Source organism: Carettochelys insculpta, chromosome 1 (assembly GCF_033958435.1).
Source record: "Carettochelys insculpta isolate YL-2023 chromosome 1, ASM3395843v1, whole genome shotgun sequence".
Lineage (NCBI taxonomy): Eukaryota > Metazoa > Chordata > Testudines > Carettochelyidae > Carettochelys > Carettochelys insculpta.
Window position 1 is genome coordinate 170,344,631 of NC_134137.1, and position 23,681 is coordinate 170,368,311.

Below are 23,681 nucleotides of genomic sequence, written 5' to 3' on the forward strand. Positions count from 1 at the left end.
CTCTTTGAACTTTTTCTGTGGCTCTTGGTCCCTAGCTGGTTGGCCACCCCATTACTAAGTAATAGTCCACCACAATATAATAAATCTTAGCATTTCATATGAGGGATTATCAGGAATTAGCACAATGACACTAATTTGCAGAAAAAAGGCCTTTTTCAGTTTTTGTAAAAATAAAGTGAGGAAATTAAAATCCAGCATGAAAGGCTACAGTAAGACAGGAGTATAAATAGTGAATAACCCAAAAACAAGAAAAACAATAGGGAGGAAAATGGTTTAAATATTGGAAGGTCAAAGTTTTACTTCAGTCAGACAAGCATTCCACACACCCCAAAAAATCCAAGACAAGTTGACAGTGGGAAGAAGCATACATTTTGGATGATAAAATAGAAGATGGGAATTTGAAGAACAAATAGCCATATATATTAAAGCAAGAAAGAATCTTAAATAAATCTGTTTTTAAAAGTGTTGATGGTTGATCTTGAGGATTACAACTGAAGCCCAGCAAGTCATGCATAGTACAAAGGAAAGCGTTTGAAAAAGTGAATAAAAATAAATACCTAACTTATCCTGTTCTGAAAAAGAAAACTATGACTAACCAATAAGCTAAAATACTTACGGCACTTCAGCAAAGCATAAAGTAGTACTGGTTAATATTTATTTGGAGTTTCCAAAGTCTTTGGCCAGGTCTACACTAGGAGACAAAATCAGTTTTGGATACGCAGATCCAGCTATGAGAATTGTGTAGCTGGAGTGAACTTATCTAAAATGGACTTTTGCCACCATTCACACAGTGGCTGTGTCTACACTAGCCCCAAACTTCGAAATGGTCATGCAAATGGCCATTTCGAAGTTTACTAATGAAGCGCTGAAATACATATTCAGCGCCTTATTAGCATGTGGGCAGCCGCAGCACTTCGAAATTGACACGGCTCGCTGCTGCACAGCTTGTCCAGATGGGGCTCCTTTTTGAAAGGACCTCGCCTGCTTAGAAGTTCCCTTATTCCTATCAGCAGATGGGAATAAGGGGACTTTGAAGTAGGCGGGGTCCTTTCAAAAAGGAGCCCTACCTGGATGAGCCACACGGCGGCGAGCCACGTCAATTTCGAAGTGCGCCAGCTGCCCGCATGCTAATGAGGCGCTGAATATGTATTTCAGCGTTTTATTAGTTAACTTCGAAATGGCCATTTGCATGGCCATTTTGAAGTTTGGGGCTAGTGTACACACGGCCAATGGGAGTTTGACAGGAAAAAGTCTCGTCAACTTCCCTTACTACTCATGACTGCCAGGAGTACTGGGGTTGACAGCTACACCATGACAGTTCAATTTAGCACATCACCACTAGGTACGTGAAATCAAACCCTGAAGATCAACTGTCATGAAAAAGGTTGGGAGACACTCAACACTCCTATAATAGGGTTCTTCAGCGTGTTCTAGTGTTATTTAGCTAGAAATAAATTTTACCCCATTTCATGTTGTAACATCATTTCTTCAGCCCTTCACAGAAGACAACTAAGTAACTCAGGCGAGAGAAGAAGTTCTGTCATTAATTAGAAGTTAGTTATGATTTGAGACTGAAAATGTAGTAGGAATAATAGTAGGAATAAATGATTGATAAACACTAACAGGTACTCACATAGAAGAAGAAAAAAATGCACTTTTTGTCTTGTTTTTAAGGTGAATAAAGAAAACCTAACAGGACCGGTATCAAAAAGATATTTCCATTTTGTTGTTTATAAATTCTGGATTTTACTGCTGTGAATGACTGTAGAATTAGTAAAACAGTATCACAGGAGTTGATAGTGAACGTTTGAGCTTTTAATTTTTAGTGAAATTAACTACTAGTTTTTGTTAACTCCTGTTTTGAGCATTGAATTAACATACGGGAGAAAATGCCTTTCTTAAAAAGTTCAGCATTATTCCTCCTTCAGTTAAATATGGAATTTTAAGATTTGGATCCCTGAACCCCCCACAGGTTCCTCTACCCAGTCAGACATAATGTTGCTGAAACTTGCATTCTTTATTTTTTTTTAAAGAAGACAAGAAATAAGAACTCTTGGGGAACAATTCAGAAGTTTTTATATACAGAAGAGTATGTCTACCCACAAATGGGAAGATTGGTGTGTGTGTTAGACATATCTAATGATTTTTGGTGGGAGATGTATGCAGCTTGGCAGTATTTGCAGATGAGTTATTTAAATTAGTCAAATGAATAAATCTTTGAAGAATTAGAGGGATCTAACAAAGTACAATGATTGGACAACTTAATGGTAGCTGAAATTCAGCATTGACAAAGGTAATTTATATTGGAAAGATTAAGCTGAATTAATACACATTTGAGTTCAAAATTAATCCCAATTATTTAGGAGAAATGCCTGGGTTCACTGTAGAAGGCTGAATCTAAGAGAATCACCTGGATCAGCTCAATGGTGCATCTAGACCAACGGCCATTCTTCTAACAGTGATCAGTGGCAGATCTTTCAGAGGTAATGTGCAGAACAGAGATACTATAGAATGAGCCATCCCTTGTCATCCAGTCACAGTTTCTGACAGCCAGAAGTTTAATACCCGGAGCATGGGGTTGCTTCCCTGACTATCTTGGCTTAATAAGAACTGATGTACCTATCCTAGATGATCTTATGTAGTCCTTTTGTGACACATTTACATTTCGGAGTTTCACAACAGCCCCTGCTAATGAGTTCCACAGGGTGTGTGTGTGTTATGTAAAGAAATATGTCCTTTTGTTTGTGTTAAGCATTTAATTCCACAGGGCAGTGTTTCCCAAATGGTGTTCCACGGAATGGGTTCCATGAAGTGAAAATAAGAATTCCTCAAGAAAATTCCACTACAGTAACATTTTATCACAGTCAGTGGGTGGTGTGATCTCCTGTTATATACCACAATAAATCCCTCTACTGACTCTCAGGGAGCGTGCATCACATTGGGTGATTGAATTTTTTGTACACATTAAGGCCATGTCTACACTTCGGAAAAACTTTGAAATGGCTATGCTAATGGCCAAATCGAAGAATACTAATGAGGCACTGAAATGAATATTCAGCTCCTCATTAGCATGCTGCTGGCCGCGGCACTTTGAAAGTGCTGCATTTTGCTCGCACGCAGGTCGTCTACACAGAGGTCCTTCTTGAAAGGACCCTGCAAACTTTGAAATCTCCTTATTCCTATCAACTGATTTTGATGTTTGCAGGGTCCTTTCAAAAAGGACCCCGGTGTACATAAGCCACGTATGAGTGAAACGCAGCACTTTCGAAGTGCCATGGCCAGCAGCATGCTAATGAGGCACTGAATAGTCATTTCCAAGCCTCATTAGTATTCTTCGATTTGGCCATTAGCATGGCCATTGCAAAGTTTTTTCCCAAATGTAGATGTAGCCCAAATGTGATTTTTTGTTTTTAAATATGTGCAATTAAACTAAATGTTAATTTCGTGACCTTGTTTACATTTGTTTATTATTATCCTTACTGATTTGTGGTCTACTATTTCAGCTGCATATAAAAGACTGTTATTAGTGGTTCCGGAAAATTCTTTCAAGTTTAAAAGGGTTCCATAGCCAAATAAAATTTGGAAACACTGCCATAGAGTGACTGGTGATTCATGTGTTACGTGAAGAGAGAAATAACATGCCCCAATTCACTTTCTTCATACCATTCATAATTTTACAAATCTCTGTCATGAAAGAAGATATCCACAGTAGATGCCCGAAAAGGGGGAGAGGGGCAAGGAATATGGAAGAAGTTCTTGCTGTGTCTTTAAGGGAAGCTAGAGACCTGTTTCCTGTTTTGGCAATGACAAGGAAAATCTGGTAAGCTTGATAATAATGCATACTGAGGAACAGACTAGAATTTGTTTTAAGTTCTTTTGCAGAATGTGGAAAGAGATGAAAGGTCAAGCAGCAGACATGTTGAGGGTCTTTTTGTGATGAGGGAGGGAGGGAAGGGTCTAGAGTACAGCTGCCTTTTGGGAGATTTCCATTAAGGAAGAAGTGTGTCGGGTCATGTCACTGTATGCTCTGTTCACACCTGACTGGCACCTTCTTCTTTCAGTTTAACATCACCTGGCTTACTACCTCCTTTCTTCTTCTCTACCTTTTGTAAATTGAACAGGCCAACCCACCTTCTGGCTGCAAAACTTCTCTCTATCTTGTTCACTTCTGGAGTGACAGATGTCCAACTCAGATCCCATCGAGTTGTCAATATAACCTGATAGGTATATTTTGCTGCAACAATGAGGTCCAATTGCAACATTGTTTGGCATTTTAAGCCCTGATTGAGCAACACACTTAAGCAGAAGTATCGGGGTAGGTGTTAGTCTGTATCTGCAAAAACAATAAGAAGTCCTGTGGTACCTTATGGACTTAACAGATTTATTGGAGCATACGTTTTCATGGGCAAAGACCCACTTTACAGATACTTTGTGCAATTTGCATATCTTTTGCCAACAATTCTCTTCAATCTAGACCAGGTGTGTCCAGCCCGTGGGCCGCATGCGGTCCTGGACAGCTAGTAATGCAGCCCCACAAGATCGTAAACTTTTAACATTATTATGTAATTTTAGCAATATTTTTCATGACTCGATTGCGCGGTACTCGAGCGCGGACTGGGTAGGCGACAACAGAACGCTGTGTAGGGAAGGGCTCAGTGCAGTGCTAACTTCACCTCCCGCGCCCACCACACAGAGTCAGTCGAATCGAAACCCGCGTGTGTCAGACGTTATATGCACTTGTGCGACTTGGCGAGTAAAACGCAACGATTACCAGTAATATGTGTGTGACAATACGATGTGTGTGTGCCTGTGAAGACAGGCGTTTATTGTTATTAACCCAGCAAACAAATGCTAAGTTTTTTGGCTGGGAAGCAGACATGTAAGTTTTCTTATTTAATTATTGCACTTGGGCTTCTTGTATTACTTCGTAAAATAATTTAATAAGTTAAAATAGTTTTTTAGCAGGTGTGGTGGAGTAAGTACAAAAATGAATCAAATAGTTTTTGCTCATGATATTGATATAATTACATATACAACATCGCTAATACTAGAAAAATAAATGGTTGTTTAATTTTTTTATCCGAGCATGGCTTCAACGTCCTGTCAAAAGAAAACAGAACCCAAAAAAGAAAAATCGTGGATGAAGGAAGAGTGTTCAACGAAAAATGGACAGATGAATACTTTTTTGTCGAACCAAATAATAAGGCACTATGCTTAATTTGTAGGGAAATCATGTCAGTTTTCAAAGATTACAATTTGAAAAGACATATGCAAAAACATGCTGCCAAATTCGATGTATATCAAGGAAAGTTTCGTAAAGACAAAATAGCGAAACTGAAAAAAAGTCTGTCATCTCAACAATTTTTTTTTTTAAAAATTACAACTCAAACAGACTCTATTGTGAAAGCTAGTTATGTGGAAGCAAATCTGATTACAAAAAAATCAAAACCATTTATTGATGGTGAGTTTATTAAGCAATGTATGGAAAGCATGGCAGATATAATTTGTCCTGATAAAAAAATGGATTTTTCTAAAATCAGTTTGTCTCGCCAGACTGTAGCCAGGCGAATTGAAGAAATAGGAAAATCTATCAAAAGAGATTTGGAGAGTAAAGCTGCTAATTTCAAATTTTATGCTTTGGTGATAGATGAAAGTACTGATGCTACAGATATGGCTCAACTTGCCATTTTTATTAGGGTTATTGATAACGAATACAATCTCACTGAAGAAATGGCTTCTTTGGTGCCATTAAAAGACACAACTAAATCTCTTGATTTGTATGAAGCAGTAAAAATTACATTAAAGCGGTTTTCTTTAACCTTTGCCAACATATCTGGTATAGCCACTGATGGCACCCCGGCTATGGCTGGTGAAAAGGTGGGACTTATAAAACTAATAGAAGATGGTGCAGTTGCCACCGGCAGCTCACGTTTGATGAAATATCACTGCATCGTACATCAAGAAAATTTATGCGCGAAAGCTTTAAAAATGGATGATGTCATGCAAATTGTCATCAAAGCTGTGAATTTCATAAGATCCAGGGGACTGAATCATCGCCAATTCCAGGAGTTCCTTAAAAGTATGGATGCTGATTATGGGGACATCATTTACTTTTCTGAAGTATAGTGGCTAAGTCGGGGTAAAATGTTGAAAAGATTTTATAATTTGCTAAATGAAATCAAGTTATTTATGGAATCAAAAGGAAAATTTGTGCCAGAATTTGAAGATGAAAAATGGCTCACAGATTTAGCATTTTTGGTGGATTTGACTGCTCATTTAAATGAGTTAAACATGCGTCTTCAAGGTGAAAATCAACTTATGTGTGCTATGTTTCAAACCATAACAGCATTCGAAATGAAACTTAAATTATGGTTAGCTCAAGTTATGGCAATTAATTTTATGCATTTTGATACGTTGACTAAACACAGTCCTGTGAACAGGGAAAAGTATGCAGCCTTGCTTTCAGTTTTGATACAGGAATTTGATAATAGGTTTCAAGATTTTCAAAAAAATCATCAATTTTTTGGTATATTTACGACTCCATTTTCAGTCGACATAAATACATTACCTGCGAATTTTCAAATGGAATGTATAGAGTTGCAATCAGACATTCAACTCAAAGAAAAATTTGATCATGTCTCTTTACTAGACTTTTATAAGTCCTATCTTCCCAGAGAAAAATATCCCTCATTTCACAATCACACCTTATTCATGTCATCGCTTTTTGGCAGTACGTACATTTGTGAACAACTTTTTTCAAGGATGAAGCACACGAAGAGTAAAATTAGATCAAAATTTTCTGACGAGCACCTTGAGAACTCACTAAGAATTGCAACAACTTCCATCGAACCAGACATTGATGGATTGGTTTCACAAAAACGAGCTCAAATATCCCACTAGTTTTATGTTTATATTGCCCTCTTTTGTTTTAATGTTATAATAAAAAATATAAAAAAAGGAAGTTTGTTATTTATATACATTAACTATATTATATATTTTATATGCGGCCCAAGACAATTCCTCTTCACTCAGTGCGGCCCAGGCAAGCCAAAAGGTTGGACACCCATGATCTAGACAAAGCCTGTGAGGCAAGGAGCTGTCTGTTCCGTGACTGACACCTAGCACAGTGGGGTCATGGTTTGTCACTGTGCCTCTCGGTGATGTAGTAATACAAATAACAATATGCGGTAATACCAACTGCAGAACTATGTGCTATGGAAAGCAAAATTATAGTAGCAGTGGGAAGAATAATTTTGAGATTTTTTCTCTTTAAGAGTGTAAAATTTCAGCTGTTGCATTGCGTCAGCACAGGTTTGTTTGGGTTTGTGTCCACTGTTCTGCAGTTACTCCATCAGAAACTAATCTAAGATCAAATTAGTCTAGCAAGTTAATTATATGCAGTACAGTGAGTGATACTGAACATTTGATCACATCTTAACTCTTGCATAGTGCTACATGGATAACTTCTCATACATCAGAGGTAGCATATAACATGATGGATCTTGATGCCTTTTTTCAGAGTTCTTATTTGTACTCCTTGTGTTGAATTATAGTGTGTGACAGAGGGTTATTTGTACTGATCATTCTTTGGAAAGATGTGACTATTTCTAGTCTGAAATAGAGCCGTCTCAATTAGATATTTAAAGTAGTACCTCAAGTAAGTCCTCTTGGCATCACTTTTTTAAAATCACATTTTGTATGTTTCTTCTGACAGGTTAGATGAGAAGGATTTAAGATACTACAGCCGTGTCTACACGAGCCAGCTACTTCGAAGTAGCCGTGCCAACTTCAAAATAGCACCCGCCACGTCTACACGTGGCGAGCACTATTTCGAAGTTGAAATTGACGTAAGGTGGCAAGACGTCGAAGTTGCTATCCCCCACAGGAGATGGGAATAGCGCCCTACTTTGACGTTGAACGTTGAAGTAGGGCATGTGTAGACGATCCGCATCCCGCAACATCGAAGTAGCGGGGTCTGCCATGGCGGCCATCAGCTGAGGGGTTGAGAGACGCTCTCTCCAGCCCCTGCGGGGCTCTATGGTCACCGTGTGCAACAGCCCTTAGCCCAGGGCTTCTGGCTGCTGCTGCTGCAGCTGGGGATCCATGCTGCATGCACAGGGTCTGCAACCAGTTGTCTGCTCTGTGGATCTTGTGCTGTTTAATGCAAGTGTGTCTGGGAGGGGCCCTTTCAGGGAGCGGCTTGCTGTTGCCCCGGAAGTGCTAGTCCGCCCTGTGACCCTGTCTGCAGCTGTTCCTGGCACCCTTATTTCGTTGTGGGCCGCTTTGGTGTGTAGACGCTCCCCTGCAGCGCCTACTTCGATGTAGTGCTGCCCAACGTCGACGCTGAACGTCGACGGCACCAGCCCTGGAGGACGTGTAGACGCTATTCATCGAAATAAGCTATTTCGATGTAGCATCCCCGTGTAGACATAGCTCATGTCACATAAACTGCATATTTTTATATGCATATAGAATGTCGTCATTGTTTGCGGGGAAAGGATTATTGATTTTGCAGTTAAAAGTAACCATATAGTTCAGCTCCTAGACAAAGGGAAAAGGCAGTATATTCATTAATTCTCACTTCACTAATTGCCCAGCACAGTATTGTGCCTTATTGTGCCTCCCAAGAAAGATTTAAAACTTAAGTGCAGCAGAGTGACTTCAAGAAATTATTCTACAATATGTATGTGCTAGTATACAATATGTAACTAGAAAATTAAAATTGTTGAAATAAATGAATAAAGTACATTAGAGTCTGGTAGTTTTTAATCATATGTTTTCAGTGATTTGCAAATTTGCAATTTGTGACTTCAACACTTTTTGTGTGATATTCTGTGTAACCAATTTTAATAATGTCATATCATCTATTACAAGATAGTTTTGTTCTGAAAGGCGATTTTTACTCCTTATTGCTATGAATGGGTCACCTCGTTGTCAGTGCCAATCATAGTAATAAGGTTCTACTGTATTTCAAGTTTAAAAACAGTTTGCTGTAATAAATTATAATTAATATTTTCTTTATTTTGAAATTAGTTAAAATATAATTAATGGTGGTGCTTTTGTAAATTTTTTGGGGGTCAGGGTGTAGATAGTGTGAATAATTACAATTTACTCTTGTAAATCGCTCGTATTTTTATGTTGTTCCTAATGTGTAGCCAGCACATATTCAGAAAATATATTTGTAAATTTTTAATCAAATGTTCACACAGACAGCTCTCTTTCCTTTTTAGGAATCTGGGTAAAAATGGCTTATCTAACAGTAGCATTTTATTGGATAAATGTCCACCTCCACGACCACCACCTCCACCATATCCTCCCTTGCCAAAGGACAAGTTGAATCCTCCTACACCTAGTATTTATGTAAGTATCAACTAACTGGTAGGAATAGATCAGTTAGGGCTTTTATAATTGTTCAGCTAGCTTTTAAATTTCAGTAAGTATTGAAACAAAGTATTTTACCTTCAAGGTACAGTATGTGAAAAGGCAGAATTTTAACCCCAAAGAGAATCTTATTATATATTTAAAAACAAACAAACAAAAAAAAGTAAGCGATTCAAACTTGAGAATTCGTCTGGTTTCTCAATTTAAATGAAAACACCTTAGAAATGCTTTTTAAATTGTTAGTACTTTCAAGCACTGATTTTATGAAAGTTCATAAAACACAACTCACTAATAATTCAAGTGGATTTATGAAATATATTAAGATGAATTTGCATGGGATTATTCATACAGCTGTATGCGCAGATAACTAAATGGAACTCTCTTACATTCAATATATCTCAGAATACAGCAAAAAAATCAGTTGAAGTAACAGTAACAGTATGATAGCAAAAGCTGAATATAAGGATGAAGCTGCAGTGTAAAATAGCTTGAGAAATTTCCTTATTCATGCCTCATTCTGGTCGTGGAGGAGTAACTTAGGCTCTTACAACAGTTCAGTGTTTTCCTTGGATATGTGACCTGTACTGACCCCTAGAGGCAAAATGCTGAAAGATTGGAGATGAGCAAAATTGAATTCAACTGAAAACATATTAAGTACTTTTTAAAAAAACTGACTTAAGTTTATTGTTCTACTTAACAGTAGAACAATGTTGGTGACATTTTTGTTTGTTATGCAGTTACCGTTGAATGTTATTTAAAAGATTATTTTACAACTTTTGAAAAGTCTAAAGATGAAATTGTCTTATTCTAAAAATAATTCGATAGTTTTGGAGATGTACAGTAGAGGATAAAAATAATTGTGTGTGAATCTTATTTATTAAAATATATACTACAGAAATTAGATAATTTTGTTTGGGGAATAACAGGAAATAAAGGAAGTAGTTCTGCTGAGGTAAAAATACTGAAGAGAAGCTATATAGAACACGTTACTGGATTTTTGACTCAAATGTCAAATACAGAAATAAACTGCTGTAAAACTGAGCTTAGAAAAGCTTTGCACCAAAGCAATCTCAATAGAATTTTTGCAGTGGAGTAATTTAGAGTAAGTAATTTAATTTCAAACAAGAAAATATGTGACATAACTGCTTAGTCACAGGAGTGAATGAAAATGGCTAGGATTTCTGACTTCCTCCAGTGTAATTGTGTATTTTACTAATAAAAAGGTCTAACTTCCCTTGACACATAATATTTCTTTGTAATTTACAGTTGGAAAATAAACGTGATGCTTTCTTTCCACCTTTACATCAGTTTTGTACAAATCCAAACAACCCTGTTACTGTAATACGTGGCCTTGCTGGAGCTCTTAAATTAGGTAAGTTTGTTTTATTCCCCTTCTCCTCTCCCTCACCCATCCCCAAAAAATAGAGGGGGGGCAGCACAAAATAGGCTTTCTTTTTACAGGAACGTATGTGTGTAGAAAATCTCTGAAGTATTCACAAAAGTCAGTTTTATTTCATTAATATATTCATGTTTATACCATGAGGAATTGGGGTAATATGTACTCTGCAAATTAAGTAATTATTTCTGTACTTAGCATCTAGCAGCTCCCATTGACTTTACCTAAGCAGGTGCCTAATCTTCTTTTTCACGACCTAACAAGAGGCTTCTGTCTTTGAAACTTTTGGCCCACACATTTTTGTGCCTTAATTTTTTCATCTATAAAATGGGGCATACTAATTCACCTGCAATGGAAAGCATTTTGAGATCTGGGGTTTTAATTTTTGTGCTTACTGGGATATGTATTGTGTAATAGAAGTATTTTTGAATAGGCTAGGATTTTTCTGAAACATTTATATTCAGAAATAGTAGATTTAGTCATACTGCTACTAAATTTTTATTTATTTCATCTAACAATATTTATGTCCTTTTTTTAGGAGGACATTCTTATGCAGCTAAATATCTTCTAGGTTTTTACAGTAATTTGTTGAGTAGGCTTGTTACTATATGAATATTTAATGTGACATCTAAGTAAATTGGACTGTTTATTATACCTAAAATTACATATTTCCTTTTCATATAAAATATGAAACACTGTGCTTCATCACATACCTTTATTTTTTTCAAATGTATTCATCTCTGCCTTCCCAATGTTTTATTAACCTTTTCATTACACTGAACTGTCATTTATGACCCATATTCATGTTCTTTAGATCTAGGACTCTTTTCTACTAAAACATTAGTAGAAGCAAATAATGAACACATAGTAGAAGTGAGGACACAGTTACTTCAACCAGCAGATGAAAACTGGGACCCTACTGGAACAAAGAAAATCTGGCGTTGTGAAAGCAGTAGATCTCATACTACAATAGCTAAATATGCACAATACCAGGCCTCCTCATTCCAGGAGTCATTAAGGGTAAGTGTTCTTCATAAAATAGTAAAGAAAGATGTACACTGATTCTGCAACCAACTTGCCCTCAAAAAAACTTCCAAAATTAGTCTTTTAAATTGTCCTTTCTATCATTTTGTGTTGGGAATAAGTGGTTTCCCATTAATACTAACCACATGGCTATGGACATAAATTCCTTGTGAATAGATGGATAAATAGACTATAAGGTGTTCAGCTCTAACACCTTTAATTTCTTTAGTATAAGACTATTAGTTATCACTTTCACCTACATTTAAAATTGCCTCTTTAGACTGACATGCAGTAGTACGTAAACTTAAATTCCAAATGAAAAGTATTTTGAAATAAAATTTTGTTGTTCAGAATATAGTGATATGTTTGTGCTGCTTTATAGAAGCCCACACGCACTGTTTTCCTTCAACTCAAGTATTTGATACAGTAGAAATAATATCGTTTCAAAAATATAGCTGTTAATGCTTTCCATATTTAATATTATGTAATGGCATTTTGGGTTTGCTATTATGTAATTGTACTTATGTGTGGCAATTACTTGGGTTCTAAAATTAATATTTTCTTTTGATTAAAAAAAAAGTTGTTTCACATACTTAGAGTTCATGCTTTCCTTCAAATACATCTTGTTTGCCAACCTTGTCTAATGTAAAAATGAAAAAGATATGCTAGTTATTTGTGGCCATAAATTCTGGTGGTGAGTACGTCCTTCTTGTTAACTTGGAAACTCTTGAAAGCTCCACACAGATGTTATCCTAGGTGAATGAAAATACTAAGCTAGGTAGATAAAAAATTGAAAGGTGTTTCTGACCAGTTCCCTCTTAGAGTTTGGGAAGCAGCAGTAGTGGAGGGAGGCGAGGGCTGGTATTTTCATTTTAATCACAAAGGAAGTAAGTGGTGGTGGGCTGAGGGAGGTGTGACAAGGATAGGAGAACTTTTAAGTTACAACTTGCACTGCAATCAGGGGAGAAACAAGAACTTTGTATGCATACTACAACAGGTATTGGAACAATTAATATAGTTGGAGGGACAAAAGCAATGGAACCAAACTGTAAGCGCTGCATATGATGGGAGTCACTTCAAGGCATGGGTTGAGGCAGTATCCCTAATTCTAGGACCTATAGATTAGAAGTAATATATGATAGGAAATCCAGACTTGGATGTGTAGTTTTCAAGAAAGTGGAGAGGACTAATCATGGGCTGTGTGGGAACTAGGAGAAGGAATCAAGGATACTCTGGTGGGATGGAAGGGCTACATTGGGGGATTTTGATGGCACCTGGTTTGGGCTGATCAGGGACACAAATGGGATTTTTCTAGATCTGCAATGGTGATTGGGGAAATGGGATATCCACTGAAGATTTCCGGCTGCTGTTTGGGGAAGTGAGCGAGCATTGTATTCTTCCTGATCATTCCAACGCTGTTGGAAGGTGGGGGCTGCCAGAAGCGTTAAGCCCCACTGGTTCTCAGGGCCATAAGGTAAGCTAGAAAGGGGTCAGAGGATGGGCCAGAACCTTATACAGAGAGTGGGGCTGGGGAGGTGTGTGGCTGGAGCTTTGCTTATTGTCAGGGGAGGAATCTACAATTATGCAAAGGGTTTGAGATGGGGTGCTGGGCCAAACTAATGTTTTTGTCAGTAGGGAAAAAGGGAGTGAATGTAAAAGTGTATATATAATTTGCTTTCAGTAACTTTAAACTATAAAGTTAATATAATAACATTCACAACTATTAAGTTTGTCAGAGTGTAGCTGTATCAAAACTTCAAGAAATAGAAGGAAAAGAATGCATATAGGCTTCCGGAGCAGCGAATGGTTGATAATACACATGAATTGGAATGTTACAAGATGACAGCTGGAATGCCTCTATTTTCATTAACACTTGCATGAAAAAATTGTATAGATAATAATAAAAGTATTTTCATGTCAGATTTTTCTGTCTTAAGTTACTAGTAACCAAAACAAATGTTAAAATGGTGTTCATATTGCAGTGTTTCCTTTCCTCTTTTACGTAAGTCAACGAAAAAACCTATTTCTATCTCATTCTTATCCCCAATTTCCCTCGAGTCTTCAAAGCAACCTCTGGACCAGCTCTAAAAATTATCTATATAAAAATTATAGATGCAAAGGTTTTCATATTATACTTTCTTTGAGGTTAAATCTATTAATATTATAATGATAAAGTAATAGGAAATTTCACATTTTTGTTTTGCAGGAGGAAAATGAGAAAAAGAGTCACCACAAGGACCACTCAGATAATGAATCCACATCTTCTGATAAGTGAGTTTAAATATAAGTTGTATACTTCCATAGTTTCCATCTCAAAAGATATACTTCATATGTTTTCATAATTTTTACAGCTCTGGTAGGAGAAGAAAAGTACCTTTCAAAACAATCAAGTTTGGGACCAACATCGATCTGTCAGATGACAAAAAGTAAGTTTCTCTGAAGTTTGTTGGTTTTTATACTCCTAAACAAACTTGAGCCAATATATCCACCTTTATTATTTACCTAGAGAGTTTCCCATTGTGTTTCATCACATTTAGGTTCTGGTAGCTCCTTGTACTCTTTTGTTATTTAGTAAAAATATGCATTCTAAATCCCTGTCGTTTGGATTTGGCACCTTGTTAATATTATTAATATAACTAATATTTGCATTTTCTGGCAGTACAACAGCAGCACTATATTGCCATGCAGGAAACTCATATCTTTGCAAAATGTTAGTATTCCTAAACTAATTGTAGACAAATGCTTTATACAGTTAAAAGCTTATACAGTTAAAGTCTTGGTGTTTTGAGGCAGTTAAATGCCAGTTTCAAAAGTACTATAATATAAATAGAAACAAATTCAAGGTGTCAGAGTGAAAGTGTTTTTAAAGGCTGAGCTGCGTGTTTTTCCTAGCAAGAGCTTGGAGGAAAGTTAAGGTTTTATCATAAGGTCTCAAGGCTTCTCCATTTACTTCCCTTAGTTACAACTCCCAGTCACAGTGGCATAACTAAGGGAAAAACAAACTTTTTTTTTTTTAAAAAAAAAAAAAAAAAAAGGCAGAATGTTTAGCACCAGCACACACTGTGCCTATACAAAACATCGCTTTACAGATCTCCTAATCCGTATAATTTTCTGTATATAAAGGTATAGTCCAATCTTTTGTTCCCTCGTGGTGTTTTTTCCCAAGGATTTCACACAGTGTACATTACAACTTTTAAAATGAACTTCTAAAAGACTTACTTTTATCTTTTCTCCTGACTTTTATTTTTTAGCAGAGAATTCTGATGGGAAGCTTGTACTTTAAGAGGCTATGAACATATTTCAGGATAAAGGGAATGTAATTTGTTTCCATTGTCTTTTAGTGTAATGTGGCTGGGTACTCACACAGCATTGAGGGAGACTAGTATTTGCTGGGTATGGGGACTTGGACTGGAATGAGATGTCTCGTGGAATGGAAAATGGGGACTGGAACAAGGAACTCAGAAGAGACAGGAATGAGACAGTACAGGTTACCCAAATTTTGGAGATATGGGCAAAAAATTTTGCATGCACCAAAGCATGGTCCTCTCCCGAGCTTTGACTAGAACCTGAGATCCCAGATTCTCTTCATTTTGCTGCCAGCAAATATTTGCGAAACTCATGGGCAAAATGTGTCATTCCCCCAACATGCTCCATTGTCCCAAATGGCAAAGGTCCGATCTAGAAGTTCCAACCCTACTGGTTTTAACCATGTGTGTCAGTACAAAGTTATATGGTGGATTTTTGGTTTACTTTTTAAAAACCCTAGAAAAATAAAGGCCAAATGCATGTATTTTAAAGGACATTATTTAAATTCAGAGTCACGCTCAGAAGTAAGGAAACATGATGTTCTTATGCACAGGGACAAAGACTATACCACAATCACATATTGTTATTTCCATTGGACTTCTTATCTTGTTTGATATTTCTTAACATCTGAGTACTTGATTTTGATATTGCAACATTAATATTTCTAAGATAGGTTTGTGTGTGATGTAACCATGTTCATGCCCATCATCTTGTCTTATCTTCCCATTTTCTCTCGTAAGCCTGCCTCTTCCTCTGCCTTGTGCTCACTAAAAACATGGCTCTCCTCTGATGAGTCAATATTTTAACTTATAGGGTAGTAGAAGTAATGGTAGCAGTGGTGGTGTTCTTCTCTTCTTGCTGTAACCAATATTTGTCCTCTTTTGAAGCATCTTCAGTTTGGATTGTCCTATATCCTTTTTCTCCAAGTAACCATTAAGTATAGACTCTCTAGTTCTCTATCATAGCTCAGGGCACCTGAACGCATATTCCCACTTTATGATACAAAAATGGAAGCCTGAGAACCATGCCAACTCCACCAACTGTCACTTTTCTTGAATAGAGAAACATCCCATTCCCTTCCAACCAGAGTATCTCTGCTCTGAACAGTTTCCTCTGCCTTCACTATGATATTTCTAGCTGAGACATACTGCTCAAACAGGCCTGCTTGCTCTTCAGAGGTGGTTTATTGTGACTGACATGACATTTGACGAATAGAATTTTTTTCTGCAAGCTTATTTTATTCTTAAAGTCCAAGCCCTGCAGGGAGAACATTAAAATAAAAGAACCTACACATGTTACTAAGCTTACCAGAGGTCACTCCAGCCCTAGCATGGGCTCTGGCAGGAGCACTCCTTCAGATCCGTCCTTAGGGACGTTCATTATGCTTCTGTTCAGAAGAAGCACAGTGTCTTACAGTGTAGTCAGTAGGAATATTCCTTTCAACCTTTCCCTCAGGATTAGAGTGCTCTGTGGATCATGGGTCCTGTCTAGGATCAGGAAGAAGTCCCTGAGTCTGTTTAAGATGTTCATCCAAAAATCTTCTTTTTATATGTTGGTTCCCAGAGAATCCAGTTTGAGCGAGTATATGCCAGCCTCTCTAGGGCGTGGCTTTAAAGGGCTGATAAGCAAAGGAATTAAGTTAGCAACCCCCTTCTGAAGGAGCTGCATACAATTCTACAACACATTCACAACTTCATTTTTAGTCTATGGATCCCAAAGTTATTAAAGCTAGTTCAGCATGGTTTAACTTCAGTAAAGTTTATTATAATCACACACAGTTTGGCCATAATATTGTCAGTGTGTCATTTGATGAATGAATGCTTGACTTTTTTCGTGTCTCAGCTTAATTCTCTACCCTTGTCTAAAGTGACTCCAGCTTTCATGTAGACAACTTGTCTGATTCTTCTGATGTTTCCTTTCTGTAACCTCTTAATTTAGCTTTCTGCTCTTGACTTGGCTCCCACTAACAATCTGTTGTTCTCTTCATTTGGTGTTGTATGCTACTCTTTTAGATTTTTTATTTTGAATTCCTGAACATTTTCTGCAGAAATTGTTTCTTCTTTTTATCCTAATTAGAAAATGAGACTGGGCACTCTTTCCACAGAAGAAGAAATAAGCACTTTCCCAATTCTGGGTTCTTCTGGATCCATGAGAAGCCAGCAATGCATAGCATTGAAGCTTTCTGTTGAAGTGAAGGAGGGACTGCCCAGTACTAACTTGTTCTTCATTTTAATTTGCGTTCATGAGTGGTTTTGTAGGCTGAAATGGGAAATTGTATTTAAAGGATAAAACAAAATATACTTATAAAAGATGGGAAAAGGTACAGTTCATAGAAAGGTAGAACCGTTGAACTGATGAACTTGATTGAGAACTCCAAATGCACTAAAAGCTGGTCTCCACAAATCAATCCAGAGTACAGTTCATTTTCTGTTTTATCTCTGTATATATTATACTACTTTGTGCTTCACTCCATTTTTAAATTTATCTGGCTATTTATGGCTGCATTCTGTAACTATGATGTGACAATCTGTGAGGATCCATACTCTCCTTATAAATCCCCTTCTTACTCCTCCTACCAATAAAAATAAATGATTTTAATTGTTTAATTTAACCAAATTTCTCATTTAAAAATAAACCTATTGAAAATTAAATTTGAAATCTGCAGTCTGTTGAGGCATGCATATGATGTAATCTATTACTGTAATTTTAGTTTACATTAAAAATTCAAGCAATACATGTTTCCTTGCAAAGTTAAAAAAAGTCAAGCAACTGAACTTGTTGAATTCTGTAGCCAAGCATCTAGAACCAGAGTTTTTTGTCCATCCTTTCATACTGCTCTCCTTTGCCTCCGGTATCATGGAGCATGGTGCCTAAATTTCTCCTGTTTTCCTTTGGATCTCTCTTCCATTCTGAGGTACACATCCAACTGTTTCATCTAGTGAAGTGTTTCATTGTAGACTCATTTCTCTTGTGCTGGTTCCCTGAGATTCCTTGTGATCAACCTGGAAATGGTATCGTTTTCATTGTTGGTAGGGAATGCTGCTTGTAATAGCTGGGAAACAGATTTTGGAAGGGCTGTTTTCACCACGTGAGCCTGTCTTTATGTAATGTCACCAGTGGAGCCCAAATTTAACATTTTTAATCCAACTTTAATGTCTTTAGTTGAAAAAAAAAAGATAAAAGGCTTTTTGCAATACTCAGAGCAAGAGAGAAGAATAAGAATTAAATAGCACTTTCAGACACTGATGTCTGGGAGTTTGTGGTGGGATTTTTTTTTTTTAAATTCAGGTTTATGTAGTTTAATGCATAAAGATTTTATATGATGTGTGTGAAAGTTCACTGTTATGATTAGAGGCTGTAATAAAAGCATATAATATTGTTCTTTTTCGAGCGATTGCTTGTGTCCATTCCAAGTTGAGTGTGCACGGGCGCATACGCAGTCACTGAAAGCTTTTTGCTCTAGCCAGTAGATATAGGATCAGTGCGGTGCTCCCTGGAGTGGTGACGATATGGCAGCCAATATATGCACTGCCCGACCACCCTGCTGCTACTCCCTGCTCAGTTCTTTCTTGCCACGCTGCTAGTCTTTAGAGCTCTTACTTTCTCTGCTCAAATCTTTAGCTAGTGCAAATAGTTCTTGAAGAAGTGTAAATAGTTTAGTACTTGATAGTTAGTGTTTTAACTAGTAGCCGAGGCGGGGCTTTCCATCCCCCTAGGCACTAGGGAATGCATGTCTCTGCAGGCTTTAAGACTTGTTCAAAATGCAGCAAACATATGTCCAAAAGTGAACCCCCATTCACCCTGTTTGATTTGCTTGGGGGAAGGACATTTGCATGATCATTGTTCTATTTGTAAGGCCTTCAAGCCCAGAACTTTAAAAGATATGGCCCAAAAACCTTAATATCCTCTTAATGGAGGTGGCTGTTAAGCCTCAAGAGTCTTCTGCAGGAGCAGAAAGTAGAGCCTCCTTAGTGCAAAGTGCATTGGTGCCATCAACCACGGTGCCTCCTAAGGACTCCCAGCACCAAGCGCAGATACAGGCACCATCGCCTTCTCGGCACCATAGGAGTCAATCTCCAGTGCCAATGAAGAAGGGGGGGCACGAGAGACATCACTCACTGAAGAAGCGGGGCGGCCTCAAGTCCAAGGCTCTGGCATGCATTGCTGAAGGGCAGGAGGCGAGTCCTTGAAGCCTATGCAAAGCGGGAGCCTGCAGGCACTGGACTTACCTTTAACACTGGAAGCATTTCAAGTGGCATAAGGACATCTACCGGTGACTGTGCCAGTTCCTTCTCCGTTGGTGGAGGACATGCACCGTAGCACTGAAATGGAGCGATCATGGCTCGTGGACACTTCTGCGCTCATACCAGTGCCAGCACCAACACTGTATTCTGTGCCGAGCACTCCACTGCCAACCCAACAGACTGTGCGCCAGTTTCAAGTACTCTATACTCCAGCACTGGCACTGTCCTCAGTGCGCATGACATTGGTGCTGCATGTGATGGCCCTGCCGTGGTCATCTGCTTCTGAATCGGCATTGGAGTCAGACTCCTTCTATTCAAGCTGCGGATGGAGCAGGAGCTCAAGAAAGTTGCACCATAACCGTCGCAGGCACCAAATGGAGACGCAAGGACTATCATGGTCTTCATCCCCGGATGAGACAGTGGCAGACTCATTAGCTATACCCATATTGGAGCATGGCAAGGCTTTTCAATGGCGCCTTAAGAGAGTGGCCCAAAACATGAGGGTGCAAACGGAGGAGGTCCAGGATGAAATGGACCCTGTCATGGACATTTTGTGCTCCACAGGCCCCACCAGCATGGCTCTCCCCATAATCAAAACAGTTGCCACTATGGCTGAAACAGTCTGGCAGACCCCTGCTTCTGCCCTTCCTGCGGCCCGTAGGAATGAGAGACAGTACTTTGTCCCATCCCAGGGCAATGAACGTTTGTTCACTCACCCACCACCTGACTCCCTGGTAGTGGACACTGCTAACCATAGAGAACGCCAAGGGTTCCAGGGTCCCTCCCCAAAAAATAGAGAAGCTAAATGCTTGGACCTCTATGGGAGGAAGGTCTATTCAACAGGAGGGTTGCAATTAAGAATTGCTAACCCGCGGGCTCTGGTTAGCTGTTATGCTTATAATACAGTCAGTAGTCTAAGTTCTCTGAGATGGAAGTTTCTCACAGGAAGTTTCTCAGTTTAAGGCAGATGGAAGTTATTATCAGTTCACAGTCCTACCTTTGGTCTGTCTGCAGCCCCAAGGGTCTTCACCAAATGCATGGCGGTAGTAGCAGTGCACCTATACAGGCAAAGAGTTCATCTGTTCCTGTACCTGGACGACTGGCTAGTCAAGGGTCATTCCAGTGAGCAGGTGATTCAGCATGTACAGTTGATCTGTCAAGCCTCTGTGAGCCTCAGTCTCTTGATTAACGAGGCAAAGTTGCTGTTGACCCCATCTCAGTCAGTAGAGTTTGATGGGGGCAAGACTGGACGCCAGGGGTGCCAGGGCATTCTTGCTGAATGACAGGTTTAGGTCCATGGGGGTCATCATCAGAGACATCCTGGCAGCTCCCACCACAACAGCCAGGTGCTGTCTGCATTTGCTGGGTCACATGGCAGCATGCACCTTTGTGGTGCAGCACACCAGGTTAAGGATGCGCCCTCTATAGCTATGGCTGTCATCAGTGTATCACCCTGTAAGAGACAGTTTAGACTTGGTGGTTATGGTGCCGACATGGACTTTGTCAGCCCTGTGCTGGTGGTTAGACAAGGGATCGTCCTCACAGGAGTCCCCTTTGTCCCTCAGCAGCCCTCACTTTTCCTAGTAATAAATGCTTTGGACTGGGTGGTGGGAGCACATCAGGGTCAGCTTCAAACCCAGGCTCTTTGGAGCATGTCGGACCTTCGGCTCCACATAAATGTGAAGGAGCCTCAGGGCCATCAGACTAGCATGTGTGACTTTCAAGGCCAATCTGGCAGGACATTACATGTCAGTCAGTACAGACAACGTGACAGCAATGTTCTGTATCAGCAAACGGGGGTGCACGCTCCTATCCCCTGTGTCATGAGGCCATGATGCTCTGGGATTTCTGCATATAGTACAACATCATACTGCAGGCCCTTTACCTGGCAGGTGTGCACAATTCACTGGCAAACCAACTCAGCAGGTCCTTTATTGATCACGAATAGTCTCTCCACCCGGATGTCTTTCATTCTATTTTCCAGAAGTGGGAGTATCCCTAAGTGGACCTGTACACCTACCACCTCGGTGCGAAATGTAGGACATTTTGCTCCTCCTGCAATCACAGCCCACGGTCCTGGGCAGACGTCTTCAGTGTCCCCTGGTCAGGCAGGCTGATGTCTGTGTTCTCTCTGATCCTGCTAGTTGACAGGGTCCTCGTCAAGATTTGCTCAGAAGGGGCATTGATCGTCCTGCTGGCACTGGCATCGGCCCATCAGCACTGGTACTTGACCCTTCTGCACCTGTTGATCGGCAAGCCGATGACGTTGCCGATCCAGCCGGACTTGTTGACGCAGCAAGAGGGGAGACTGCGACATCCCAATCTCCAGTCGCTGCACCTCACAGCGTGGGTACTCCGTAGCTGAGAGATCGGGAGCTGGCCTGTTCAGATCCCATAAAGGAAGTATTGTTAAATAGTAGAAAACGCTCCACAAAGGTGACTTACTTGGCTAAGTGGAAAAGATTTTCATGTCTCACAGAGGGCTATCTCACTTGCAAGCTCCCATCCTGCTGGTTTTAGATTACCTGTGGGGTCTGGTACCAGAGGGCTTGTCCCTCTCCTTGCTTTAGGGTGCACTAAGCTGCTGTCTCAGACTTTCAGCTGGGTTGTGGAACGTCGTCTTTGCTCTCAGACCCTGTAGTCAAAATGTTTCTGAAAGGTTTAGAAAGAATCAAGCCCCAGGTTCGGGCACTACTGCCCCCGTGGGATCTCAGTTTGGTGTTAAACAAGCTTATGTGGGCCCCCTTTGAGCCCCTGACTACCTGCTCCCTGCTGTTTCCGAGTTACAAAACTGTGTTTTTGGTGGCAATCATCTCAGCCAGGAGGGTATCTGAGTTGAGAGCACTTTCAGTGGACCCCTTGTACACAGTGTTTCACAAGGATAAGGTCAGACTTAGATCTCACCCCGCATTTTTACCTAAGGTGGTCTCCGCATTTCATGTTAACCAAGACATTTTCCTACTGGTATTTTATGCAAAGCCCCATGCCTGCCCGAGGGAGCAATGTTTACATACCTTAGATGCTAGAATGGCGCTGTCCTTCTATATAGATAGAACTAAGCCCTTTTAGAAGAACGCAGCAACTCTTTGTGGCAGTTGCTGATAGGATGAAGGACCTTCCTGTCTCCTCTCAGCAGATTTCCTCCTGGATAGTGATGTGCATCAAGGAGTGTTACAGGATCTCAGGGGTCCCTCCCCTCCTGTTAGGGTGCACTCCATGAGAGCACAGGCATCGTCTGTGGCTTGTTTGGCACAGGTGCCTATCCAGGACGTCTGTAGGGTGACCACCTGGTCCTCAATTCATGCCTTTACAGTACATTATGCTTTGATGCAGCACACACAGGAAGATGCTGTGGTGGGCAGGGCTGTCCTGCAGTCCCTTTGGGGCTCCAGCCCCACCTCTTTGGCATTGGCTTGAATTCACCCAACTTGGAATGGACATGAGCAATCACTCAAAGAAGAAAAGACAGTTTCCTGTCCTGTAACTGGTGTTCTTCGAGATGTGTTGATCATGTCCATTCCAAAACCCTACTGCCTTCTCCACAGTCGGAGTAGCCAGCAAGAAGGAACTGAATGGGGGGAAGGGGGGTGTTGGGCAGTGCATATATTGGTCACCATATTGGCACCGCTCCAGGGGGCACGGCACTGCACCGACCCTACAGCTACTGGCTCGGGCGAAAAGCTTCCAGTGACTGGGCGTGTGCCCGCGCACACCCAACTTGGAATGGACATGAGCAACACATCTCAAAGAACACCAGTTACAGAACAGGTACCTGTCTTTTCACTTTGGACATCTAGAGCAACTTCCACCCAAAATTCCTCAGAACATCCCTCTGAGGAAGTCATTTTGTCCTCCTTTTAAAGAAAGGGAAACTAATATGAAAAACAGGTTGGTTTTGGATACCACAATAATTTTCTCAGAACTGGGTCTAGCACCCATATTGTCTGACTCTTCCTTGATTTAGCCACTAGAGCATCTTTTCTCTCAAGTGACCTTTCAGACTTGTGATCAAACTTAAAAAATAAATAACAGGAATTTTTATGACATTTCGAAACTTAAAGTTATGGATCTGTGGGCTCTGAGATCTAAGTTTCAGAAGTCCATGCATTTAACTGCACACCTAATATATATGCACAGTTACCCTGGTTACATGGACTATCACTGTAATTGTATACACAAGTTAGATGTAAAGTTTGAAATGTAACGTTCTGAAAATTTTGGCCAGAATTTACGGTTAGTGTTAAGACTTTGATTTCAACTAAATTCACATCTGAATTGGTATCACTGCACAATGAGAGATTAAATTGTATACTGTTTTCTTCAATAAACGT

The 23,681-nt window shown here is 39.6% G+C and overlaps 1 protein-coding gene across 7 annotated transcripts in view; it reads left to right on the forward strand.

Annotated features, from left to right (window-relative positions):
• The window catches only part of KDM6A (lysine demethylase 6A), a 295,712-nt gene that overhangs the window by 253,735 nt on the left and 18,296 nt on the right, over window positions 1-23,681 (forward strand). For 4 of the 7 annotated variants that reach the window (XM_074995188.1, XM_074995198.1, XM_074995205.1 and 1 more), the window contains 5 exons: window positions 9,231-9,360; window positions 10,648-10,753; window positions 11,592-11,797; window positions 14,007-14,071; window positions 14,152-14,226. In XM_074995188.1, the coding sequence (XP_074851289.1) occupies window positions 9,231-9,360; window positions 10,648-10,753; window positions 11,592-11,797; window positions 14,007-14,071; window positions 14,152-14,226 (582 nt within the window). Of the gene's footprint in view, window positions 1-9,230; window positions 9,361-10,647; window positions 10,754-11,591; window positions 11,798-13,115; window positions 13,275-14,006; window positions 14,072-14,151; window positions 14,227-23,681 lie in introns of all 7 variants that reach the window. The other 3 variants (XM_074995163.1, XM_074995170.1, XM_074995180.1) reach the window with 1 other exon arrangement.